Genomic DNA, 27,931 nt, shown 5'->3' with positions numbered 1-27,931 from the left:
CATTAGAAAAATTGATTGATTTTGAGTAGCTGCAGCTGACAACAAAACATCCGACTAATAGATTAGATTAACGCTTAAATTTAACAAGTTCATGACAATAAGTCAGAAAAATAAAGCTATAGTTACTCAGGTAGATTCTTTTGTTAATCTGTAACACATACGGAGTGGCTGTTCTGGCCACAGATGAAGAGGAAATTATGCTGTCCCACTGCACAGAAGGGAGGAGCAGGATTTGGGGAGCCAGGGTAGAGGTTCTGCATCTCTGTGCACAACACGGTGAGTGGCTCAGGTATGGCTCACTGACATTGCCTTTCACAGAGTAAGTGTACAGGAACAGGAGCAGTAACAGAGCACTTACACTTTGCAGCCTTGGAGGGTAAGATGCCTTTATCCCACTAGCCTCTTCTTCCTTTCCCTTGCTACATGCACCCTTATACCAAGCCCAGTTACTCTTGATATCTGAATCATTTAAGTACAAAATTCCAAATGAGGGACAATAATAATTCTCTTCTGAAGAATAATTTTCAGATGAATTTAGAGCAAGTCTCTAACCTATTAGCTTCTCCACACACCTTTGTTTGCAGCAGCTTAAGAAAACTTGGGGTCACAGGAACATACAAAGGGAAAGTACAATCTGACATTTTGGGCCAGGTTCTATGTTGCATCTCCTGAGAGCTGCATCCCAGAAGGGAAAGGGGATAAAGATGGCTCTGAGATTCTGGACTGTATAATTTAGAGCAACACCAGTACTATCTTGGATGTTTGAAGGGTGTGTAGTGCACATCATATACAGAATTACACTCTAGCGGTTCATTGGAATATTGGCTACCAAAATCGTGTCAGATGTTTGGGAACCATAAGATGGTGATTAAAATAACTTGAATTTGAAACATGGTGTCAGAATATTCTTCTACCTTATCTGGTAGGAGTGACTATTATTTTGATACACGGTGTTGGTAAGACAACTTCTAAAAGACCATGTCCACTTTTGGTGTCCACAATTTTAAAGGGATGCTGAAAAATGGAGAGGATTCAGAAAAGAACTACAAAAATGATCCAAGGTTGGGAAAATGTGCCTTACAGTGAGAGAGATGAGGAGCTCAATCTTTTTACCTTTCTTACTTGTATAATAGAGCCTGGAATGTTTAGTAGCCCTGCTATTGATGATCAGCATATATGGATGTCCTGGGTCCTCTGTTGAAGCAAAATTAATTTTCTGGAATTTATTCTCTCTGAGATACAAATATATTTAGTTTCCTTCATTTTGTTGGGCTATCAGTGACCTGCACACATCAATTACACAAGCATCCTTAGCCCCTCAGGTGCTGGCATCTGTGATGTGTCTACTAGATGGCAATGGGATTTGCACTGTGGAATCCCAGGTCCTGTTATTGAGGGGTTAAGAACAGTTTGGAGTCCTTATATTTTTTCAATTAATTCAATCACTGCTGTTATCCTTAAAATGAATAAATAAGTAATTCTCCCATCAATAGTGTATTTCTGGCATCTGAGGTAAGAAAGCAATACAAACTAACCCATCATGTCAACAGCTGAATGAGTTCTTTCAGCAGAAAATCTCTTTTAAAATTAATGGCCTGGTGCAGCATGAGGAGTACTCATGAAAGGAAATATTTATAGTTTTTTCTCCTAACTTCTGACCCTTGAAATTAAAAGCATTTATTTCACCCATCCCCTCAATTCCAGTTAACCCTCAGGAAAAATGTCTTTCTTCATGGCAGGAATCGCTTTTAACGATATTAAGATGATGCAACTGTCTTTGGGTGTTTAAAACACAAAGAAAACTACATTAGAGAGTTTTAAACATTAGCCTGCAAATTCTGACATACCAAAAATCTCAGTGTTTTCAGTCTTTTATAAAGCTTTTACATATGCCTCGAATATGGCCATCTAGAAAATCTCCAAAAATGGTGGTGGTTGTAACCAGACGTTTGTTTCTTCCTGTTGTACCCAGTGAGAATTGTCGCAGTGGCTATCGACAAGATCCCTATGTAATTTACAACTATACATTAAATGAGATTTTTCAGAATACTGAAAAATTGTTTCCAGTTGGTTGCACACCTGACAGTTGAATATAAAAATCCTGCCTCAAATCATAAGTGGAAATTCAATATAGTTTATGCACAGTATGAACAAAAGTAGTTTTCCTTTTAAAGGGGTAGTAATGCAGTCAGAACTTCTTCAGTTGCCTTTCATGCACTGATGATTAGAGAAAAAATCAAAACAAAATCCCTAACTGGAAAATATACACTCTTTATAATTACCTATTTTAAAGCTGTAATTGAGCATTTCATTATAAGATGGTAATCAATCCAGAACAATGCTCCAAAGACAGCACACACATCAAGAGACATAGCCATTATAATAACATATGCAGCAGTAACTTCTTTGGATTATCACCAGTTTGCTCAAGCATTTCTACTTTGAAAGATGAAATCTCCATAAGGTGCACTGTAACACTCCATACAGAGCTCCTCAGGCTCATCTTAAAGGCTAAAGATTTCCTGAAACACAGCTATTTTATCATTAAGATAAATACATTATATTTGTTGATGGTTTAAAAAACTAAATAGGTCTTCAACCTTCTCCCCTAAGCAAAGAGGCTTGGCAGTTCTGGGCATCACATTTCAGAAAAGATGTGGACAAACTGGACAAAGTCCAGAAAAGAGCAACAAAAATGATTAAAGGTCTAGAAAACATGACCTATCAGGGAAGATTGAAAAAACTGGGTTTGTTTAATCTGGAGAGAGAAGACTGAGAGGGGACATAAGGGTTTTCAAGTACGTAAAAGATTGTTACAAGGAAGAGGGAGAAAAAATGTTCTCCTTAACCTCTGAGGATAGGACAAGAAGCAATGGGTTTAAATTGCAGCAAGGGTAGTTTAAGTTGGACGTTAGGAAAAACTTCCTAACTGTCAGGGTAGTTAATCACTGTAATACATTGCCTAGGAAGGTTGTGTAATCTCCATCATTGGAGGTTTTTATGAACAGGTTAGATAAACACCTGTCAGGGATGATCTAGATAATACTTAGCCCTGCCATGAGTGCAGGGGAATGGACTAGATGACCTCTTGAGGTCCTTTCTAGTCCTACAATTCTGATTCTATAACAAGTTAGGTATCTCAATAAACGTAGGGTACTGATGATTACTGTCTCTAGAGACTAAGTTTTACAAAAGTTCTCATTCTTAAAATATCAGTTTCCATGGGTCTTCTAAAAAATCACTTTAATGGGGATTTATTTTTAGTATCAGAACAGAAATATCTACCTTGCTGCTAAATAAGCATGATATCATTTTTGCTTCTGTAATGAAACAAACAATAACAACTGTCCAAATTATGTTCTACAGCCTGTAATACAGTACTGAAGGGCTTAGGAAATTTCCATACAAAATATGTTGACAGTTAAGATTGTAAATCTATTAATGTATGCAATATTTTAAAATAATTTGAGTGTGAGGAAATGCACAGATAAAGGTTTCAGAAAGAACCTTAACTCTGCCCAAACTGCAAAACTATTCATCATAACCCTCTTACAACCCCGTCCTATCTAATATATATATGCAGTATAAGACATAAGCTGTCTTGAACCATCCATCCACATTTGGCCTACATGATCCTAATGTTCACCTACCCATTATAAGCCAGAGAAACCCATCTCTTGTCTCTGTTGTACAGACCAGATCCTAGATCTCCATCCCAACTTCTCACTATTCTCTAGAAATGACATGTTGCATTTTTATTCTTCATATGCAGTCCACACCAATCAAAGAAGGACCTCTCCTTCCTCCCCACTATCTACCATTTTCATATAGTCATCTTATCTTATAGTTGTCAATGTACCTCTTGATATGGAGTTGTATGTGAAATTTTGTCATTTCCTGACTTCTGTGTTCTTAACCATGCAACCTTATTCCCTGAACCTCTTTTCTATGTAATATACAGAGATGTTTAGTAATATCCAGTTATGTTACCACTCAGATGATGCCAGTTGCTTTTTACACAATTTTTAGTTGGCACTCGACTGTTACTTTCTCTCTGTCTTTTATAAGAGGGAGTATCTGAAGCTTCAAATAATAGGTATTTGGAGTGCATTTGTTTGGCAATTTATTTCTATGAAGAATTTCTTAAGCTCCTTTTTTCAACAGTCTGAGTGTGTGTGTGTATGTGTGTGTGTTACTGCTTGAAAGTATTAGTTATAGTCATCCTTAGAGCTAAAAATACTAAACAGTTTCAGTATTTATACATGTAAAACAGATATGCTTAATGCATGGATAACAACTGTTTTTCATATTAAATTTTTCTGGCAAGTAATAAATCTAAAGGTACTTTCTATAATAAATGCAGTAGTGCATATTAGTGAAAGACCTTCGGATTTTTGTTTAATTAGCACTTAGTATTTCATTGCCCTACATTAGTGCCTAGTACTTATGGGGCATATCCTGTAAACATACTTTATTTAAGTGTAGGATGGAATTTTAAAATGCATCAGACTGACTTAGGGCACAAGTCCCATTGCAAGTTCCACTTAAGTGTTTCTGAAAATGTCATGCATAGTGCTTATTAGAGTAAGAATATGCAAGTGCTAGCGTACACGTAGTTCTTAATACAAGGTAATGAGTACAATTTTCAAATGTGCCTAAGTGATTTAGGAGTTTATGTAACTTTTGAAAATGGGACTTAGGAGCATACATCTCATTAAAAGTCAATGGGACTTAAGTTATTAAATACCTAAGTCACCTTTGAAAATGAGGCCATGTCTATGCTATGGGCACTACAGCGGCATACCTGTGTCTGCTGAAACCCCGTACTGTAGATGCAGACTGCAGCAGGGCTTTTTCCATGCTGTAGCAACTCCACCTCCCTAAGGGATGGTAGCTAATTTGACAGAAGCATTCGTCTGTTGACCTAGCTGCATTTTCAGTAAGGGTTAATAGTTATAGCACTCAGGGGTGTGGATTTTCCACACCTTTGAGTGCTCTAGCTATGTGGACCTAAGTTTGAAGCGTAAACTAGGCCTTAGACTGCTGAGTCACTTATGCTCAAATAAATTTTAGTCTCTAAGGTGCCACAAGTACTCCTTTTCTTTTTTGCGAATACAGACTAACATGGCTGCTACTCTGAAATGAGTCACTTAGGTGTTTTTGAAAATTTTACTGCTGGGACTCTCCGGGGTAGTAAGTGGGATAAGTAGCATATAGAGCTGGTTGCAAATTTTTTGATAAAATGTCTTTTTGTCAGAAAGTTCCAGTTCATCGAAACCAACGCTTTTTGTGGGAACGTATGAGTTTTGACAGAGCTTTATTCAGAAAATGGTTTCTCAAGTTCAGGCAGGAATTTCTGGTCAAAATGAGAGAAAAAGAGGACCCAGAGTAGCCAGTAGTCTAGCAGTTAGGGTACTCAGCTGGAAAACAGAAGATCCAGTTTCAAGTCCCTCTACCTGATTCAGACTTGGGGTTTGAATGTGGGTCTCCCATATACCAGATGAGTGCCTTAGCACTTGGATCTCTGACTAGCCCAGTGGATATTTAATTATTTATACAAAGCGGAACTGCTCCCAAGACACTGAGACAAAACCAGTTAGGACACTTCTCCTCAGATGTGGGAGACTTTGGTTTATGTCCAACCTGTGAATCTGAAGAGCAGGGACTTGAAATTGGCTCACTCTCTCCCCCCCGCTGTGTTCCCTAATCACCAGACCATTGTCTATTCTAGAGTGTGTTTGCGTGTCTTTCACTTTTTGTAAAAAAACATTGAAAGATCTCCATTTTGTTCCGATGCGGGATGGGAACAATTTTGAAAATCTTCATGGGGTAGTAAAACCAGTTCCTACCCAGCTCCAGTGATATGGTGGTGGGACTTAGTAAATGTTCAGATTTAAATTATGATACAAAGCTATATTAAAATCCACAAAGGATCCTTCTGTATCTCTCTTTTTATTTTTTTAAAACAATTTAATTGAAAGAATAAAATTTCCATAAATATGCACAATTTCTCTTCTTGAAAATGGTTAGAAATTGAGAGAAATTCATGTTATAACATTCTCTTATAGAAATACTTATGATCATATTCCAAATATGGCATTGCAATATTATCATGTGTTGGGCACCTTTTTTCTGTACATGCTTTAGAAAATCAGGGGGAAATAATTACCTGAACCCAAACTGGGCTGTTTAGATAACTAAGGTAAAATCCTGACACCATTAAGGTCAATAGGACCTTTGTCATTGACTTCACTGGGGGGTCATGATTTCACCCCATAGTATTACACACTTTCCATTTGGGGAATTCTATAAACCTTGGACATCCCCCCCTTATTGTGGAAGATGTGTGGATTTTTTATTTAATTTGAGTCCTAAACTGGAAGAACAAAAGAAAGCTGTGTCTTCTGAAGTACTTAATTGAGTACATTGAGAACACAAAGGGTTTCAGATTTACTTCTTGCTGTCCTTAGGGATATAGACTTTTCTGATCAGTGCACACTATATTAGTTCTATATTTTACTAACTGGTACAAATCATAAGAGGAAAATCTACATTTGTTAGATAGCCACATATGTTAACACTCTAAATATTTCACTAGTTACGGCTCAGTAGAAAAATGTGCGGATGAGATTTAGGCTTTTTTCTTTTGGTTTGAATATCATACCAGTACACTTTAAAGACCTCCAGTTACACATACATTGAAAAAGCAGAAATCCTGGAAATCTTGCTTTTATGAGGCATGTGTTTCAAATGCAATTAATTTGTCTCCTCCTCCTTTGGTAAGAAAATAACTTAAATCTCTTCAAGTCTGTCTTCTTGACACTTGGCAGGCAGTGGTGGTGGTGTGTGGTGTGTGTGTGTGTGAGAGAGGAGAGAGAGATCCTGTTCTGCAGCTCTCTCTCTCTTTGATGGTCTCCAGTAAGCATCACCTGAGATAGATACTTGTGTCTAATTACAAAAAAAAATTATTTTAACTCAGAAAAATGCAAAGTACAATGAAATGAGGTTGTTAAAAATGAAATAATACTACTTATTACTTTTTTAGCATTAGCATTTAAATGTGAACATTATTCAATGCTGAACAGTTACAAAAGAAAAAAAGAAAAAAATACATAAAAGAAACACATAGCAACTATATAAAAAGCCATTTTTAATACACTTATGCTAAGTAGGCAGGCCAGTTCCCTAAGCATCTTGCTTGTCATTATCTTTTTCTTTATCAGCTTCAGCTATATCTTTGTAGGCATAATTATCACTTTCATCAGTATCCCCTTCCTGTTCATCTGATGGATATTGAGTCACCTTTTCTTCAGCTATTTTCTTCTCTAATCTTCAGTTGCGATACACGATCACCAGCTTGTTTCTGCTTTTTGAATAGATGATTTCCCAAAAAAACCCATTGCATTCTGCACATGCAGTAATACATAGAAACATTAAAAGAATTTCTGCCACTGCTAGAGTGCAAGGAGGACACAACCCTTTTCACCATGATGAAGGAATAAGCTGTTTTGATTCAACAACGCCATGGGATTGCACTCCACGTTGTTTTACAACTGAATGGGCTACTTCTTGCTTCATAATTTATTTCCATCAGAATTGTTTGTTCATTTGTATATCCTTTAAAATATGCAACTACCACTATGAGGTCACAAGCTGAATTAAATTCATCATCACCAAGGTCTTGGCCCTGGAAGTGTGGATCAAGAAGGTAGATATCACTGTTTGGAAGTGATTGTTTGATTTTTCTGTGATATTGTCTTGTGTAGCATCTTTTCTCTTCAGCTTTTGTAAGTGGACTCTCAGAAATGTATTTCTTAATGTTTGGAACTTGTTCTTGGCACCTGACAATGTAGAACTATCATTTTACATATTCTTAATGGGCTGAACAATGGGTTCAGGCATTGATATGAATTTTGAGTTTCTCATCCAAAAGATGTTGTCATCATCAAGAACATCACTCTGGATAACTCAGGAAGAACATCCAGCCACCCTTTCTTCATCAGCAGCTAATTGATGCTTCATCAGCAGCTTTCTTGCATATTTCAAGATCTTAGAGACATTTAATAGAAGATGCCCATCAAGATGCCCATAACATGGCTTATTCAGTGTGGATAAAACTTAGTGGTGTACTAAATGATGCTGAAAAATGGCTGTGGTACCTATTTGTTTTTGAAAAACTTGACAATGCTTTTCATAGATTCCCTGGCCAGAAGGGACCACTGTGATCATCCAGTCTGACCTCCTGTAGAACACAGGCCATAGAATTCCCCAAAAATAATTTCTAGAGCACATCTTTTAGAAAAAAAATCCAATTTGGTTTTAAAATTGTCAGTGATAAAGAATCCACCATGACTCTTGGTAAATTGTTCCAATGGTTAATTATTCTCACCATTCAAAAATTATGCCTGATTTTCTGTTTGAATTTCTCTAGCTTCATTTCCAGCTACTGGATCATATATACCTTTCATTGAAGATTAAATTAAATATTTTCCCCATGTAGGTACTTATAGACTGTAATCATGTCACTACTTAGCCTTCTTTTTGTTAAGCTAAATAGATAAACTCAATGAGCTCAATCACTGTAAGGCTATTTTCTAATCCTTTAAACCTTTACATGGCTATTCTTGAATTGTGGACACCAGAAGTGGACAATAGTATTCCAGCAATGGTCACACCAGTGCCAAATATAGAGGTAAAATAACCTGTCTATTCCTATGCAAGATGCCCGTTTATACATCCCAGGATTGCGTTAGTTCTTTTGGCCACAATATCACTCTGGGGGCTCATGCTCAGCTGTTCACCCACCATGAACGTAAATCTTTTTTAGAGTCACTGCCTCCCATGATAGAGCCCCCCATCCTATAAGTGTGGTCTACATTCTTTGTTCCTAGATGTATATATTTATATTTAGCCCCATTAACATGCATATTGTTTGCTTGCACCCAGTTTATACAGCAATCCAGATTGTTCTGCTCAGTGACCTGTCCTCTTCATTATTCACCACTCTCCCAATTTTTGTGTCATCTGCAAACTTTATCAGTAATGATTTTGTGTTTTCTTCTTGGTCCTTGATAAAATTTTAAATAGCATAGGGCCAAGAACTAATCCCTGCAGGATGCCACTAGAAACATATCCATTCAGTGATGGTTCTCCGTTTACAATTACATTTTTAGACCTATCAGTTTGCCTGTTTTTAATCCATATGTGTGCCATGTTAATTTTATATCATTCTAGTGTTTTAATCAAAATTTTGTGCAGTACTAAGGAAAACACCTAACAGAAATCTACAAATCTTGTATATTACACCAATACTATCACCTTTATCAAACAAACTTGTAATCTCATCAAAAAAAGATATTGAGTTTTAGTTTAACAGAATCTATTTTCCATAAACCCATGAGGATATGCATTAATTACCCTTCTTTACTTGTTTATTAATTGATTCCTGTATCAACTGCTCCATTACCTTGCCCGGGATCAAAGTCAGGCTGACAGTCCTATAATTACCTGGTTCATCTTGTTTATCCCTTTAGAAAAGTGACACAATTAGCTTTCTTCTAGTCATCTGGAACATATCAAGTGCTCCAAGACTTATTGAAAATCAACATTTATGGTCCATTTTGACACTGATGAGAAAGTTGTCAGTTCTTGTTTATCATCAGTGAAAAGTTGCTTCATATGGGCAGTGCATCCATAACATGGAAGATGTGGATACTTAGTTATCAACACAGCCTAAGTAACTTTTATATTAGCTATGTTTTCAGACACAACCAAAATAACCTTCTATGGACCCAGTTCATTTATATTGCTCACCAGTTAAAAAATATACTCGGTCATGTGGTGATGTTCAGTAATGCACTGGAATGAGTAAAAACACTGGCTGTGGAGTTGTAACCATGAAGTTGATGACACCCTCACTGCAAATACTGTTCCATCCATCAGACAGTAGAGACACTTGAGGAACTTGTGCAACACCAACTCCATGGGCCAGGGAAGGCTTTGCCTACTCTGGCGCTGCTGCCGACCCACCGCCAGACAACTGGGCCACAGTGGCTTCCCCAAGACCGCCACCTCCTCTACTCCACCCCCCCACCACCAAAGGTCCCCACTGCTCTCCACATCACTCCTCGCTGGGACAGGGGAGTGAGGAGCGACGCAGAGAGCCAGCAGACTGAGAAGGCTTGGCTGGGTGCTGCTGGGGCCAGAGGCTCAGCAGGGGGCAGGGCATTCAGGGGAGGTGGAGCTTTCTGCCAGGGGGGGGGGGAGGGGGGGGGGGGGTGGCACTCGGGGAGGCTGCCACTGGCTCGGGCCGACCTGACTCTGGCTGGGGGGTGGTGGCAGGGCCAGTGGCTCGGCCCAGTGCTGGGGCCGGCCTGACTCTGGTGGCGCTGGGCCGGGCAGTAAGTCAGGGGGGGTGGCGGCTTGGCCCAATGTGGCTGGGATGGGCGGGCCAGTTCTCTGTTCAAGGGGGGCCTCAGGGCTTTTTCTTTTCTTTTACGCTTGGGGGGGAGGGTTGGGGCCAGCAGTCTAGCTCGCTGTCCATAACCAACTCTCTTTTTTACTTTGTCTGCTTCAGCATTCAGAAGACTTTCTGCACGCTGATTTCTGTTTGGTTCTTATGAAAAAATTCTGGCATATAGGGTTTTTTGGCTTTATGAAATGGTGTATTGCTGGCATAATTACCTATAGCAAACTTACGGTCAAGTTCATTTTTCTGGTTCTAGGACATTCTATCCCTTAATACCAATTTGATGAATATCTGAAGACTTTCCAGGAGTAGGAGTTTTCAATGCTGAAGCAGATGGAGTACCACAATTTGTATTAGAAGATGAAAGAAATGTCATTCATATCTTCATGAAACGACTCCACGTTTCATGGTGATGCTGCCAAAGATGGAAAAAATGAGTGTACAGAAGAAAACAAATTTGATGCAAACCAGGTTTCCCTTTCTTGATGTCTGACTTCAGTAGTCTATCTTTGACAGTAGTTGGACATAACACAAGAGTCCAATGAATGTTTCTCCATTCTATCTATATGCATCATATACACAGAAGCACAAACATTACACTTAGCTTCAACAGTTTTTCCATGTTCGTGTCTAGTAAAAAATGTCCGCGCAAATGGTTTTGTCTTTCTCGGAGTCTGCATAATTTATTATGTCAGTGTTATGAATGCCTCACTGCTTTGGAATGGTCTCAGATCAATGGTTCTAAAAGCCGGTCCGCTGCTTGTTCAGAGAGAGTCCCTGGTGGGCCAGACTGTTTTTTTTACCTGCTGCTTCCGCAAGTTCGACCGATTGCAGCTCCCACTGGCCGCGGTTCACTGCTCCAGGCCAATGGGGACTGGGAAGGGTGGCCAGCACGTCCCTTGGCCCGTGCCGCTTCCTGCAGCCCTCATAGGCCTGGAGCAGTGAACTGCGGCCAGTAGGAGCCGCGATCGGCCGAACCTGCAGACGTGGCAGGTAAACAAATCGGTCCGGCCCACCAGGGGCTTTCCTGGAACAAGAGGAGGACTGGCTTTGAGAACCACTGATCTAGATTATGAAGTGTCTAAGTCAGCCAGTAGCCATTCATATCTTTCTCTCTGTGGGAGAGAAGGTTTAATGACACTTGGGCTATGTCTACACTAGCACTTTCGTTGTTAAAACTTTTGTCGGTCAGGCATGTGAAAAAACACACTCCTGGTCGACATAAGTTTCACTGACAAAAGTGCCGGTGTGGACAGTGCTATGTTGGTGAGAATAGCTTCTGCCACTCCTTAGGCAGGGGTGAGGGGTGCGGGGCGGTATTATGCTGATGGGAGAGCTTTCTCCCGACATAGAGCGGCTACATGGGAGACTTTACAACTGCGCAGCATATGTTGATGGCCTGGTATGCCAATGAAGATAGACATACAGTGTTTTTTCTAGAAGATTTCAGCCAGTCAAAATGCTCAGATTTCAATTAGTTCACCTTTCCCCCAACAGATAGTTAGCATTTAGTCAACTGAGCAATCAAGACTTTAAGAGAAAAGGTGGTTCTGTGATGCAATCAAAAGGGTAGGCGGCTGCCTACATTAGGGCATTCTTGCTGGAATGTTTGACAGCATTTGACCATGATCAAATAATAGGTGGTCAGTTGACCTGTCAATTGACATTTTTTGACGGGTCAATTGACAGGCTTTCCAAGCCTAAGTGTACTGTGTTGCAAGGTTTTTATACTTGTCATACCTTTTAGGAGCACACTGCTAAACCTCATATAGCTAACTTTCTTTTTTGCTGATTATAGACTGAGTAATGACCAAAAGAGGTTTCAGTTGCAGGTGAGGAGAACTTGATGACCATTAGAGATATCAGCAGCTGTTGTTAAAAAATGGTGACTATGTTTTGTAGGCAGAGGCACATTGAAAAAGGTAAGGCACAATTAGTGTCATTTAACTGAGTATCAAATAGAATTGAACTTCATTCTCTAGTTGGCTTAGAGGAACTAGACCACATGGGTATTTACTGAAATGTTGTGTGAGGAGGAGCAATGTCAGTAAAAGGATATAGGTTATATCCAGGCCCTTGTATTCTACTGCAGCACAGCAACATAGGTGCAGAGAGATGAAACTGGCAATAAGCTCATTCCTCCCTGATTCATGAGGGAAAGGCTCTTCTGAGCAAAGTTGCTTGGGCAAAATCATCTGAACCAAAGCCTTGAGTAGTGGAACTTTGTCCCTTCAAAGCATATTCAGAAACTCATCCTTGAAAATAATGATTGATGAATTTTACACCAAATTACTATTTTAAATAATGACTTAGTTGGTGTGTTAGATGGAGTAGGATCTGCAGAGATGAGAGTGAAGGGTATTTCATGAAGATAGAGTATTATATTTCTAAGGTAAGCATTTTCCAGAAAACTTTGGTTTCCATTGTGCCAGGAGGATAGGGATAGAGACAGTAGAAGGTGATTTCCACTTGACAGCAGTGCAACATTTCAACCTACTAACAAAATATCTTCTTCTTGATAGCAACACTCATGCTCTGGCTCCTTGCTCGCCTGTTTTGTGCCTTTCTTTCCAAATAGAAGAGATGATAGCACAAAGGGAGATAGGTAAGCTAGAGATGTGGCTTCTGGTAATTCATTACTGGTGTCTGGTACCAATTGTACCTTAGACACTAAATGATCTCATATGGGAACTCTTAACTTCTCTGTTCTCAGTCCACTTCTATACGCTCCATCTCCCACTTGAGCACATCCTAGCAGTATAATTTCTACAACTTTTATGCAGCTAACACCCATTCTCTTTTCCCTTTAGGTCTTTTACTGACCACACCCTTGACTTCTTCATCTGTCTTAAATGCATCTACATTTTATTTAATTATTATAACTTTCTTATTTGCCTGTCATAATGACAACAACACAAGAATAACTGCTTTGCAAGGGAAGTACTTTCATCTGCATCTTTAACTCATTTATCTCCCTTTTCAGCTCTGACCTTCCTTTTACCTTTCAGGTCCATAACTGTAGATGCATCATCAACATCCATATCTGCCTTTATCTTGGCAATAGTTCTGATGAATGGCTTGAAGTGACTTTTCACTTCACACCTTGATTACTGTTAGCTCCCTCTTCTATGTCCCCTCCAACGCACTTATCCAAACTCCAAACTCAACAGAATGCTGCAGTGTCCTTTCTTACATCTACACAAACATCCTTTCCTATTCTATTCTTCAAGGCCCTTCATAGACATACTTCCTTATCTTATCTCTTCCTGTATTCCCATTTGATCCTTCTATCTTCAAGTTCCGGCCCATTCCTTACTTTAATCTTTACAGATGTATCCCTTGATTTCACAGCATCAGCTACCAATCTACCATCCTGCTTTTTTCTGTTGACTCTTTATTCCTTTTTAAAACACAATCAGAAACCCTTCTCTTGAATGTTGACCAGTAAGCTTTTATCAAGCCTTCACATCTCCAAATAGAAACAACCAGGGAGCTATAAACTAGTTAGTCTCCAGAATTTTGCAAAGAACCAAAGTTCAACTATTTTAAAGGGTAGATTGCCAGAATTGTTTCTAGGTCTAGGTGTTATATGTGGAAAGCATCAAGGTTTCACTAAATAAATAAATAGATAGAAAATGTCCAGGGCTTTGTAAAATAATGGTGTGTGTTGATTTTTGTCCATTCATTAATGTGTCTCTTAGAGTAATTAGGATCAGATAATTACTACTTATATTTGGATCATTGAAGTTTGACTATAACAGTTTCTTTAATAGGTGAAGATAGACTATTTGGCTAACAAGGGCAAGCATTATTTTTTCCATTTGAAGTGTTCCTGTCATAGTCTTATTTCACTGATGATAAAATTTGTTTATATTTCCATCTTCATTTATCCCATACCTTCCAAATGCCGGGGGACTGCAATCAGTTACTAGAGAGGTAATTGATTTTGTCATAGCAATCTTTTTCTACAGTTGTACTCTGCTACTTACTTTCTCAAATGCAAACACAGTAGGGGGTCAGTGGGAGGCCTAACCTTTCTCTCTACTTGTCACTTTCTAACCTGAAGGGAGTTGAGGTGGGGGTTCTGCAAAATATCTAAAATGGAAGATCTCAACCACTCATTGCTATTTACAGATACGACTGAGATTTCTCAAGTGTACTGTAAGAAGAACACACATTGAACTACACTGCCTGGCCCTGTTGATCATTTTACTGACTATTTATTTCCTTCCAAGAATGGCCTGTTCACTTCAGGAGGTTCCCTTTGGTGTCTAGAAGGATAGCGAGTGAGAGTCTTATTAAGGAAGCTCCCACAATGAGAATGTCCGTAGGCTTTTGTTGACTTTTGAGTCCTTTTCAGAATCTATATGTTTCTTTTTCTAAGTGTAATAAAAATTACTATATTTTACAAAGACCTTTTATAGTGCTCAAGAATATATTTTTCCAAAAGAGCAACTATGGCAAATATTTTTTTTTAGTGCCCTTATGTCATATTTTAGTAAGGGAAATGCATAGTGCTTTTATTGCTTCAGGAAGTTTTTGTACTTTATTATCAAATCATCTCATAATGCCAACTGCTTTTGAAAAATAACCATTGCAGTTCTCCATCTCATCCTCTAATATACCATCTATTGCCATCAGCAATGTTATAATAAAGTGCAGTCAGCCTAATCTAGCTGCAACTGGATTACTGTCCTGTGTACACTCTGTGAATTTCTCTGTCTCAGTGAGTCATACTTAATTCTGATTAGGCAACAAGTATTTTGGATAATATTGAAACAAATCTGTAAAAAGTTAAAAGAAAAAGAAGAAATCATAAAAACAAGAAACTGCAGATACACCAGATTAAAGATGCCTTGTTGTTTTGCAGCCAAAGGTTTGGCCTGTTGTTAACTTCTAGTTTACTTTATTATCCATGATACCCAATATGTTTTTATAGGGCTCCTAAACTACTAAACTCAGTGCACAGCCTATGTAAATGAACTCCTGGGGGAGGTGGGAGAAAGTGTATTGGGGAGGATTGTAAGGGTAACAGCAGTGCAACTCCATCACTATTTCTGCAGGAGCCACTGCTCTGATTGGTGAGTCACCCAGTGCAGCAGGTCTGACTTAGTGGATCCACATAGTCAATGACTTGCTAGCCCCTTTCTCATCTGCCACCAATAATTCCTTACACTCTTGGGCACAGGAAACTCCACAGTGCACAAACAGTATAGACCTCTTCACTCTCTCAGATTCTGAAATCTTTCAATGGGGAATACTCTAGTACAATAGTTTTTTTTCTTTAAGTCCACAAGGTAGAATGTTCCTACTTATGGACAAAAAAAATGCTGATTTAGACTGCTTGTTTAGCACAGAAATGATATATATAAGCCAGCAAAAGCTATGACAGCATGTTGGTATTAAGCTACTCCGTGTTTGGAGAAAAGAAAGACGTTAAAACAATATTTGTATTGCATTGTGTTTTTCGTTGGCATTAAATGAAAAGGCAATTCCCTTCAAAGAAATATACATTAATACTAAACATAAGAACTGAAAGAATGTTGTGTGTAGAAGTCTTCTAGTGAACCAGTCACTTTGCCAGGAAAACTCTAATTTCATTTTGTTCTTAAAGCCAAACTTGGGGAAGATGGGGGGGGGGTCAGAATAGTGTGTCACTCTTTTGCTTGATAAAAATCTATTTTATTATTATCAATTAATGCTTCCTTTCTATATATTTAGGAAGAAACACAGGTTCTATAGCATTATGATAGATTTCACCATCTCCCTATTCAATTGAGTTTGTTGGAAAACAATTCCAACAGATACTGATTAAATAAAATATTATTTTAGCTGGTTTTCACCAAGTTTGATAATATGCTTTTCTACAAAGGAATAAAGTATGCTTTAATTAATAGTTTCTGCCTAGGATAAACTCAAAGTTGGAATATTTAAGGGTAATAACAGTCAAGCCATTCAGAGTTCTAGGATTATTGCAGGTCAGAGTAGAGGGGCATTGACAGAGCATGTGTTTGTTAAGAAAGATTTCTTTCCTTCAGCATGCAAGTTTCCAGAAAAATGCATCCATATCCCCACTTTCCTAAAGATATAGGGTGAAATCCTGGCCCCATTGAACTGTCAGCATTAGACAGATTCTCAAATGGTGTAAACTATAACTCCATTGAAATCAATACCAACTGGAGTCATTGCAGCTGAGAATCTGCCCTATTATCACTGGAGGTTTCTAGCATTGATTTAAAAAAACCTATTCTAAAAGTTACTGATGTACAAATTCTCAGCAAGAATTTTTTTAAAGTGTTGTTTTTTAATCCTGTGCATTCTCCCACCACAGTGAAAAAGACTTCACCCTCCCCACCCCCAAAAGCTTGAAGTTCATGGAAGATAGGTCCATCAGTTGCTATTAGTCACGATGGTCAGGGATGCAACCCCATGCTCTGGGTGTCCCTAAGCCTCTGATTGTCAGATGCATGGACTGCATGACAGGGGATGGATCACTTGTTAATGATCCTGTTCTGTTCATCTCGTTTGAAGCATCTGACATTGGCCCCTGTCGGAAGACAGGATACTGGGCTGGATAGACCATTGGTATGATCCAGTATTGCTGTTTTATTGTAAATATTACAAAAGTACGTGTACACAATGCTTATTCATCAGTTCCATTATTTGGAAGGAAGGTAGGCAAAAAGAAAGATGGCCAAAATAAAGAGTCCTAGTGTACAGTTTCCCCTCAGAAAAAGAATTCTGTGTTAATATGTTTTTATAGTCTATAAAAATGACTAAGATGTCAGAGCTTTGTAAGTGTCAGGATATTTGACCTCTTACAAATGCATGTATGTTATAGATAGCTGATTTAGAACATGAATCATACTATAGAAAGATTAGGGTAATAGCAACAGGTATTCTTGTCTGTTTTAGGATTATAAAGGTTGATTAAGATACTCATTTTCAAGAGAGGTTTCAGAGTAGCAGCCATGTTAGTCTGTATTCGCCAAAAGAAAAGGAGTACTTGTGGCACCTTAGAGACTAATAAATTTGTTAGTCTCTAAGGTGCCACAAGTACTCCTTTTCTATTTTCAAGAGAGTCTTCTTCATACTGGGAATCCCATCGAATAGCCATTTTTAATGGAAAATCCTGCCTAATAGATTTTTTTTCTTTGTCTCAAACTGCTTTGCACTAATTTAGTACAAATGTGGCATTTTAGTATAAACTGTCATTAAGCTCGTCTCCATGTTTTACATACTTATTTTCCACTCTGCACAATAATGGGGGTCGGTTCCATGGTTACCCTGCATAATTTGTCCATGCTCCACAGTTGCAGAACCATTTGTATCCTGAGCAGAGGACTCCCCAAGGAATAGGCACATAGTACCTGTGTGTCTGTCAGATCTTGCTGCTTCTTCAGTGCCAGTGATTCTGCCCTCTTGTCCTGGACTGAGTGCTAGGATATTGCTTTAGGGAGGGCATGCAGGTTTTTCTCCACCAGCTGAGCTTGCTTCCTCTTAACATGGACCCTCTTGCACTGTGCGGCCGGCTCTCCAGCCCTCTTCTTCTCCCCTCTTCATTATGTAGCCTTGAGTGTGGGACCACTAGATCAACATTAAGTTGTTTTTCCCAGGGCTTTCTCACTAAGTCCACCAGAATGCACTCTGAATTTAAGAGCCCAGGAAGTTTGGTGCCTTGTGGGTGCCCAAGCTCTCTGGGAACCAGGTTACCACACCCTTTTTGGAATCCTCTCCATTCTGTTTGGGAGAGAATCCTGAGGCCAATTCCTGGATCCCTTTTTCTCAATAGAGAGTAGGTCCTGAAGCTACTTGGGGTTACTGTTGAACTGCTCTCTCTTTAAAGTGCTCACTAATGCATATGAGTTGTTGTCTGGCTATGCTGAAAGAAGGAGAGGAGACATTGACATGGGTTAATCAGGCCACAACTTTATTATTAGATGTCTGGGACAGCAGATAAAAGTGTACAGTGCAGGTAACCCTATGTTTAGTTCATAATTACCCAGGGGGCTTTTATCAGGTCCCCCTCTTTTTCATCCATGTCCCTGCAGCATATCCATTGCCTGGACCTTACCATCCACCGCCCCCACCTCGTAGGAGGGTTAAGATGGACTATAAGAATGGGGGGTTGGCTCCCTACCGTACCAATCATAGGAGTCCTCAACCGTCCTCAGTTCGTTCCTTTTAAACCCCACATTCCCAGCGGATGAGTCAGCGACTACACTGACCTTTTTAGCAGCAGTTTTCATCCCCCCCCAAACCATAAAGCACTGTTCCCTTCACTCAGCCAGACAGCCAAATCCCCCCTCCCCACCCCTGCTGCCCGCTTAAAGGTACAGAAGGGAAGGTTCACACCTCCTTTTACTCATTTTTTTTAAAAAGCAACTAGTAAAGAACAAGAAAGGTTGCACAAGTAATATCACAAAAAGTGAATATATGCTAATATTAGGGTGTTCAGGTTCCCACAGCAACATTAATTTGGCCACGTTTGCACATATGTAACACTTTCTACACATACTTGACTCTTAAATGTATGCCTTAATATCTTAAAACAGTCCATGAAATATGGACAAATTTTAACATTTCAGTAAAAAAGGACTTGTGCTTTTCCTTACTTCCATGGTTTCTGTGATCTTCAGCAGCAATCTTTAAGTTACCTTGACTTAAGTTTTTTTTGTAATGTTGTTTTGGCCTCGTTAAACAGTTTGTATGTATGCCAATTGCTATGTGGGAAATAATATGAACAATATAAATAACATAATATATTATATATATATTATAATAACAAAATTATAATAACAATAATTCCACTCTTAAATTGAAGGAAAAACCCTCTATTTTAACTGTTTCATATTTAACTTGAGGAAGCTCAGAACTGGGACTTTTATTGGAAAATTCTAAATAATGACAAATATGTTGTGGCAAATTGAAATCCATTTTGATTATTAACTTTTTTTAAAAAAGGTTATTTAATGAAAGCAAAATCCTGTTTGCATTATTGTCACTATTTAATGTTGATATTGCGGTGTAGCCCAAAGGCCCTCATCAGGATATTTGTATTGTAATAGGATCTGTACAAACAATCATGGGGGGAACTGGGGTTGGCCCATGCCAAATGCATGGAGGATCTCTGAGATGTTCTGCTGTCAGAGAGCAAGACTTTTCAGAGAACCATCTAAGACTAGGCTCTGTACGACTATTCTACTCCCTTTAAAAGAGGGCCGCATAGACAGTGGGTCTTAACTATGCTTCCAAGCCAGGAAGTCATGCCCCACTAGGCTGTGGTGCACTGGTGGGATACATTAGCCATTTCAATTTAGTGCTTAAGGAAGTGCTGTGCTGCAATCGTACCTAGATAAATGTGCACACTGTATACCGTATAGTGCCAAACCCAAACAAATACTGTGTATATTTTTAAAAAAAGAACAAAAAACAAAATACAATCCCAAACTACTTTTCTAACAGTTCAGCTTTAAAAATCTTTTTGCTGCCTGTTTGATCAAAGAACAAGTTAGACCTAGGACTGCAGGCAGTTGCTGCTGTTTCTGTAGAAGTATATTAGTTTCATATGTTCCATTTGGAAGAGTCTGAAATTTATCATTGTAAAAACAATTCAAAGTCCTATTTTTGTTAAGTCAGAATAATTTCTTGCTCACCTAACATGCTCCATCATTTTCAGACCTGATTGTCTTTCTATTTGTTTTTTCTGGTAGTGTTTATAGTTTAAGGGCGGCTGAGTAGTTTGTGACTACTGAACTGGTAAGTTTTTCCTGCCCTTTCTGACTGGCTCAACAGTTATTAATGTTGCTTTTCAGCTGAGAATTGAGGATGAAATCTATTTATCGAACAGTAGATGGAAATCTATGACTTGCACAGATATGGAGCTGAGTTGCAGGGGCTAGAAAGTGGGCACATTCTAGAACTATGGGTGTGGTGAATGAAGCATGGAAGTAGAGTATCACCACTTTTCTCCCCACTTCAATCCTATATACTTTGTCATACACAGGACATGGTCAGCTGTTTTATTTTAGCAAGAATTATGCAAATTGTTTCTCCATCAAATCAAACTCCAGATCAGAACACTCCTGAACTTTAGAAAAATTCAGCTCTAGATTTCGTTTAGGTCAATCCAGCCCTCCAGATCTGAATGCATCTGAACTTCAAGGAAGCTGGGGTCTGGCTACTAACTTGGTCCTATGCTAGGCATATAGGGCTACATTTTCTTCTGCTGTTAATTGTTTCCTTAGGTGCTGGGACTAGGGGTGCTGGGGATGCTGTCGCACCCCCTGGCTTGAAGTGGTTTCCGTCATATACAGGATTTACAGTTTGGTTCAAAGCCTCTCAATACCCCCACTACAAAAACTGTTCCAGCACCCCTTATTGGTGCAGCTCCACAGACTAGAGTAGACCTGTATCAGTTAACAGCAGCAGAAAAAATTGGCTCAGCTTTTTTATGGGAATTGACATATCTAGCTTCCCTATATTCCTGTGGCTTGGAGGAGAAAGGGCTATTAGAAATTCTCATCTGGAAACTGTTTGCACTAGGGCAGCATCTGCTTCCACAATATTCATGTTACTACTGGAAACTTAATATTTATGTCCTCTCATTTCAAAGGAGTATTCCTTTTCTGAAACTTTACTGGGATGTTCCCCTTTACCCCAGGTAATTGATTTTCAAGTGCAGTTGGATTTTTTCCCAAAAGTCATTCTGGAAGAGGGCCTTCCAATATGAGAGTTCACCTATCTCAAGCTCCCTTTCAGAAGTCACATGGGAACATGAACAACCAAACCTTCAGTTTCAGCTGTCGTGTATTTGGTTTGTAGATGAATATAGTTGATAGTATTCTATGGAATACTGTCCTTGCAGCATGTGATTGAACAATAGCTCTGTTAGGCTTCTATTGTCTTGTTTCTATTGAAGTCATTGGGAATTTTGTCATTGACTTCAATTGAAGAGTAAGGCCCTCACTTTATAGTCTGTGCTGAAGATATGTTTTTCATTGATATTACAAAACTTAAGAATTGATATTGTATGTTCCAGTTAGGCCACACTAGAATGAGAAAAGAAAATCCTTTGCCCCATCACCTCCAAGCCTTTTGCATGTAGCCCTCTAGTCATGATATGACCTCCTATAGCTCATCTGCAAGACTCCTGCTCTACCTACATTTAAGTCCTTTTTTAAAAATCCTCTTTTGCTGTGCTGCAGTGAATAGTGAATATAGTGGTATTAAAAAAAAATCTGTCTTTGTTGCTCCTTTTCCCATAACGTCTAGCTACGCTTTTGTTTTTCTCCTTCCTGTAATCTCCTCAGGGCAGGGACTGTCTCTTCTTGAATCACTGGAAAGCATGTAGCACACTGTTGGTGCTCACAAATAGACTACAGTGAAGAAGTTGAAATTCAATTGGTTGAATCTGTTCTAAGATCTGTATTACAATACTTAAGAAAATTGGGTATCACCTGATAACAATAAAAATGCTCTTGTGATGCTTACTGCTCCATGCTCCTATGCCATGTAATTAGGAGTATCACCTGCTTCATGCTGACTGAGGAGAACTCTGTTGTGGTAGTATCCTGTGGAGATTCAGGATACCTCCCCCTTCATCACAATTCTGGCTGATTGATATCGCTTGTCAAGGAACTTCCATCCTCTGTTCTCTTAGCTCACTCCACAAATATGCCCACTTATTCTGGACACACTACACTGGACCCTTGCTAGAACGCGCGTCTATATAATGCAAATTCGGATATAATGCGGTCGCGGCCATGGATCCCAAATTTAAGTACTGTACAGTACAATTTTTTTGAGTATAGACATGATAAATCGACTGCTGAGCACGCTCCTGTGGACTCCTAGTACTCCACCAGAACAAGGAATGAAAACGCAGTCGACGGGAGAGCGTCAGCTATTCACGTAACTGAAGTTGCATATCTTAGATCAACCCCTTGCAGTAGTATAGACAAGCCCTAAGACGATTGCTGTAAGCCTAGAACACCATACAAATGTAATGTAATAAAAATTTACAGGTACAGTATTTATCTTTAGAAATATGTCAAAAATGTCGGGGAAAAAGGAAGGCTTACTCGGTGCAGGAGAAATTGGAGGCTATCGAATGACTTAGAAATGGCGAAACCCAGGCAAAGATTAGCTGCAATATTGGCATTAACGAGTCCATCTTTTGTGGATGGCTAAAGAATGCTGACAAGCTCAGAACTTACATTCATAACCTGGTTGAAGAGCATGGCCTTCAAAGAAAACGAGCCCGTTTAGCAAATGATGCCGATTTTGATTCTGCGGTGTACGCGTGGTTTGTGCAAGAACAACAGAAAGGCATTCCGATCTCTGGTCCGCTTATAGCCATGCAAGTGGAAAAATTCGTCCGGGAACTTAATGGCGAATTCAGCAATTTTAAGGCGAGTTCGGGTTGGCTATGGTGATTTCAGAAAAGACACGGAATCTCTCAGATTGCAGTTTCTGGAGAAAAACACTCTGCTGACACCGACGCTGCGCAATCATACCCTGCGAAGCTGAGGGAAATTTTACAGGCAGAGGGTTACTCAGAGGAACAGGTTTACAATGCAGATGAAACAGGAATTTATTTTAAAATGTTGCCCGATAAAATCCTGACTGTCAGAACAGATGAACGTAAGAAAGAGGGATATAAACAGGCAAAAGATCGCCTTACTTTATTGTTTTGTGTGAATGCAACAGGCAAGCTTAAAAAAACCATTGTGCATTGGTAAGTCTCGTATGCCTCAGTGGTTCATCATGTAAATGTAAATTGCCTGCTGTTTTCATACAAGAACTCCAAAAATTCCTGGATGACCAGAGAGATTTTTGAACAATGGTTCTTCACCGTATTTGTTCTTTCTGTGTGAAAGCGTTTGTGGGCAAAACTCTTAGAAGAAAAGGCCATTCTTTTGCTAGGCAACTGTCCAGCGCATCCTCAGACCAAAAGACTCAGAATCCATGATGGTAAAATATGGGTTGAATCTTACCTAAAAAAAATCCAGCTGCTTGATTAGGCACTATCGACAGAACTTGATATGACAAATGATAGAAAGCAAGTTGTCTGTCACCGATTTTCTGAAGAAGTTGACTATAAAAGACTTCTTTTACATTGGCAGCAATTCCTGGAATTTATTACACGTTGAAATGATAAACCGCTGTTGGATGGTGGGACTGAGAGAATCATTTGGCAACCTGCTCCAGGAAGAAAATGAAGAAAGCAGATCACGGTCTGATGAGGAATTTTCTTGAGGGATTTACAGAGGAGGAAGTTGGAAGAACAGGCATGGAGTGAATGCAAGAGCTGTGCCAGCAACTGTCGGGCTTGCGGTAACTGTTCTTGCCATATAAAATATTGAGTCCTGGATAAGAGGCGACGATGAAGCAGAAGAATTTTGTTTCTGTTGCTGAAAGTCTAACGGATGATCCGAATTCTTCAGGCAGTACAACCAAACAACATTCCAGAAGCAGAAGAATTGGCCTTTGCCATGGAAGAAGAAGAGGAAGATGAAGTGTACGTTGTTCCAACGTCAACTGCGACCGTAGCTGGCTTAGAGACTTCTTTGAGATGGTTTGAGATGCAAGACGTTGAGCCTATAAAATTATGCGGCTACGTAGCCTTTTTGCAGTTTGCAAAGCGGAAGAGGCACCGCAGCACGAAGCAAAAGCAACTCACTGACCTTTTTTTAAGAAAAACTAGACTAGTTTATTGTAATGTCTACTTTAATCTCTCTAATAAAGCAACACTTTTTTTCTCATTATTGTTTCCTTCAAGTAGGAGTTTATTTTCTAAGGTTTTCTATACTTTTATGGATGTGACATTTATGTATACAGTAATTTCATTTAAACATGGTCCCCGCTATGGACATGGTACTTGGCATGGATCCCAAATCCCGGTTTCTAGCAAGGGTCTGGTGTACTTGTTTCCACCCTCTATCTTCTCAGTTCATCTCACATACTAAGGAAATTGACTGGAATAGTTATTGTGGAATAGCTTTCCATGTGGACACTCCATTATGGAATACAAGTCACTTATTCTGGAATAATTAGTGCGCTTCCAAAGTAACGTAATATTTGGCATAAAATTCCATTTTTTTCTTCTGTAGTATAGTATCCACAGAGGGAGCTAGTCTAGATAACTCTCACAGAACTAACTTATCCTGGTCAATTTTCCTGTGTAGACAAGCCTCAAGACCCAACGTAGAAGTTTTTGGGACAGGTTGAGACGGTCACACAGTGAATCTAGTACCTTGCAGCTGGGAATTGTAATGAAATTGTTTTGCACGGGGCCAAAGGTTGGCTAGAACAAGACATACAACTTGGTTACAATAAACCCTACAGCAGAGGAGGTGGGGGGGGAAATATTGCTGTAGCCTTTCTTTTCTCACCTCACAGCTGTTCTGTATTTACTATCTATTATACCATGTTCCAAATGTTGCTTTCTCACAAAGCAAGTTGGCTCTTGCCTCAATGTTCAGTTCCCAAGGAACATGGTGGTGCTGGGAGAGTTGTACTTTTTTTGTTAAAAGAAAAGGAGTACTTGTGGCACCTTAGAGACTAACCAATGTATTAGAGCAATAGCTTTCGTGAGCTACAGCTCACTTCATCGGATGCATTTGCACGAAGCTCTAAGGTGCCACAAGTACTCCTTTCTTTTTGCGAATACAGACTAACACGGCTGCTACTCTGAAACTTTTTTTGTTGTAAGAGTAATATCACATTGGTTTAGTCTTTTACTAATGGATGCTTGGAGGTGGATTGGTTCATAGCTGGCATGAGTTTTGTATATTAGTTTAGTCCTTATAAAGCTTTTCCATATTGTTTTCACAACCAAGCAAACAGAGTTCTTGTCACTTTATTCCAGTACAGTTTGGTACAATTGTCGATGAGGAGGTCCAGGGCTGAGGCTAAGGGTTATTGTAGGTCAGAGCTTCAGCAGAGCTCTGTGGAGAAGCTTGACAGCACTTGCCTGTCTCATGGCTTGTTTCTCTCCAGTGTTAGCCCGTCATCCACATGATTTCACTAACAATATTTTTTAAAGAAACCACCTTAAAAACCAAAACCACCACCAACCTCTGCCTGCCTTCTCCCAAACACTTGTATTTCACAACCTAAAATGCCAAAACCCTGCTGTAGAAGCATAAGCAATGTAAGAGAAGAAATAGAAGTTCAAGATTCACTTGCAGAACATATTTGTATGTTTATCAGGTTAGTTAAGGCTGTGACATGCTGAAAGTGCAGAGAGAAGGAGCAGCAAGGGTTTCAGATTGTGTGGTGGGAGCGATAATGAATGTCACCTGGAGCAGAGGACAGAAGTTTGGCAATACCGGTATATGTGTTTAGAATGAATGGGATGGTGTGTCTTTAATAACTGCAAAACACCTCATCTTCTCTTCTTGAGCCAGCTTACCTGCCATATTTTGTGTGTTTTTCCTTTCTTCTACAGGCTTCCTGTAGATTCTGAAAAAAAAGGCATTTTAAAAGACTTATTTCACTTTTCAACTGGGAGGTTGGGGGAAAATACTTCTCAGTGTCACATTGGAAAACAGTTTAGCAAAATAGTCTTGTGCAGGTCATATTCTTTCTCTTTCCCTGAGCTTTTTTTTTAAATTACTAACAAACCCCCACTCCCTAACCCCCCTCCCAGGCATATTTTATGGCTCAGATATGAATCTTAGTGGCCATTATATTTCCACTGTGCTTGTTTGCAGATGTCAACTTGAAGATTTGCATTGTACAAAGATTGCATCACCCCTTCAGTCTAGTAAAAGCAAAACAAAATCACCTCTTCTCTGAAAATGCATTTCATACATCTCCATCTTTGTGATAGCACTGAAGTCATTATATAGCAGTTGGCCATGATACGCTTGCACAGACACAAATTGAGTCCGACAGGATTGATGTCTCATGGACTTTGCTGTCATTTGAAATGCTGGCACGAAGATGGTAGTGATGAAGCAGGGAGCTGGTGCCTTCAGCACTTTGCCTATGAAGATTTCTTAGATTCATATCTCTTGATAGTGATAGCTGATTTGAGAGGTAGTTTTACAAAGAGATTGATAACAGCATAGATTCCTAACATCTGGTCGTCTCTTTTATTCTTCCTTGAATAGATTCTTTCAGCATTGCACTGTAGTATAAAATAGGCTCTTCATGCCACCCACAAGTCTGTAGATCCATCAAGTGGAATAATTAGTATAATCCACCCATTCCCTTTTGTTTTTTATCTTCACTGCATGGAAGCTACTCATGCAGGATAATGAAAAAGATAGTATCTGTTTTTCTTATTGTGCTTGAGCTAAGTTTCAGACCTGCCAAAGTATATATCTTACAACTCTTTCGAAAAGTGCAATTAAATTGCAGTGTTATTTTAGTGACACAGTCGTGCTATTTTGGATATCTCTAATATTTCCCTCTCAGAGGGAAGCATTTCTATGTTCTGCAATTTCTAATATTGCTTGGGTGGAGTGGATTACCAAGAATAAAATGGATTCTTGTTAAAGGCAGATGCTTAAACTGTATTGTTGATTAGTTCTTATATAACATGTTAAATTACACTGACTGAACTGAATATGGGCTCTTTATCATGATTTCTGTATTGCATAATTTAAATATAGAGGAAAAACAGAGAGGAAATGTAACTTTTTAGACATGTGGGACCAAAACTGAATATGAGTTTTGATTGTTAATATGGGGGATCCAATATGTAGCATTGACAAAGCTGGCATAGGAATAGTCTGAGAAGCAGATTTAGCCCTGTCATTCCTACCTGATGCCAGGAAAGCAGCTTCCAGTATGTCATTTGTTAGTGGACTTTTATCCTGGATGTTGAATCCATTCTTAAACCCTTCCTTACAGCATCAGTATACCTCATTCTGGTGATGTATTAAACTAATAGGTTTCATTAGAAATGACACCTCATTCTCATGGTGTATTACTCAAATGCAGTGCTGAGATGGCCAGACAAGATCCAACACATGGGATCGGTTGATCTGAACATGGAGAAGAAAAAATGTACTGGGGACAGGATGCTCTATGGCTCCAGCATTCTGGGTCAGTACTAGAAACATCTGCAGCACCTCGCTACCTTCGGTGTACTACAGTCTCCTGAAGATTCTTTGTATTTTTAAACTGTTTTGCCTCTAACTGTAAATATTGGGAAAAACAAAACACCCCCCTAACCATATTTTGCGCTCTCTCTCTCTCTCTGTCTGTCTCTTTTTCTCTCCACCACTCCACAGGCTCTGAAATACTTCATCAGAAATTTCAGACCGGACAGACTCATAGCGGCTTCTGAGCCAGTGAGACTGAGGCTGCCAAAGCATGCTGGTGCCAAGCTGTCGGATGATGCACGTAGCCAGGCCAGTGGTGGTGCTCCTGTGCTTTCTGCTTTCTGCTGATGCTGAAAGTAAGCTTTACTTTTCAATGGTCTTGAGGTTTGAGCCATAATGAACA

At 39.3% G+C, this 27,931-nt stretch overlaps 1 protein-coding gene across 50 annotated transcripts in view; it reads left to right on the top strand.

Annotated features, from left to right (window-relative positions):
* Window positions 1-27,931, top strand: part of PTPRD (protein tyrosine phosphatase receptor type D) — a 1,712,576-nt gene that overhangs the window by 1,251,961 nt on the left and 432,684 nt on the right. For all 50 annotated transcript variants that reach the window (XM_043515489.1, XM_043515496.1, XM_043515490.1 and 47 more), the window contains one exon: window positions 27,718-27,884. In XM_043515489.1, the coding sequence (XP_043371424.1) occupies window positions 27,800-27,884 (85 nt within the window). In that variant the 5' untranslated portion in view covers window positions 27,718-27,799. The remainder of the gene's footprint in view (window positions 1-27,717; window positions 27,885-27,931) is intronic.

This window comes from Dermochelys coriacea, chromosome 5, assembly GCF_009764565.3.
Source record: "Dermochelys coriacea isolate rDerCor1 chromosome 5, rDerCor1.pri.v4, whole genome shotgun sequence".
NCBI classification, from domain to species: Eukaryota; Metazoa; Chordata; order Testudines; family Dermochelyidae; genus Dermochelys; species Dermochelys coriacea.
The sequence above is the reverse complement of the archived record's forward strand: the minus strand, read 5'-3'. Positions and strand labels throughout refer to the sequence as shown.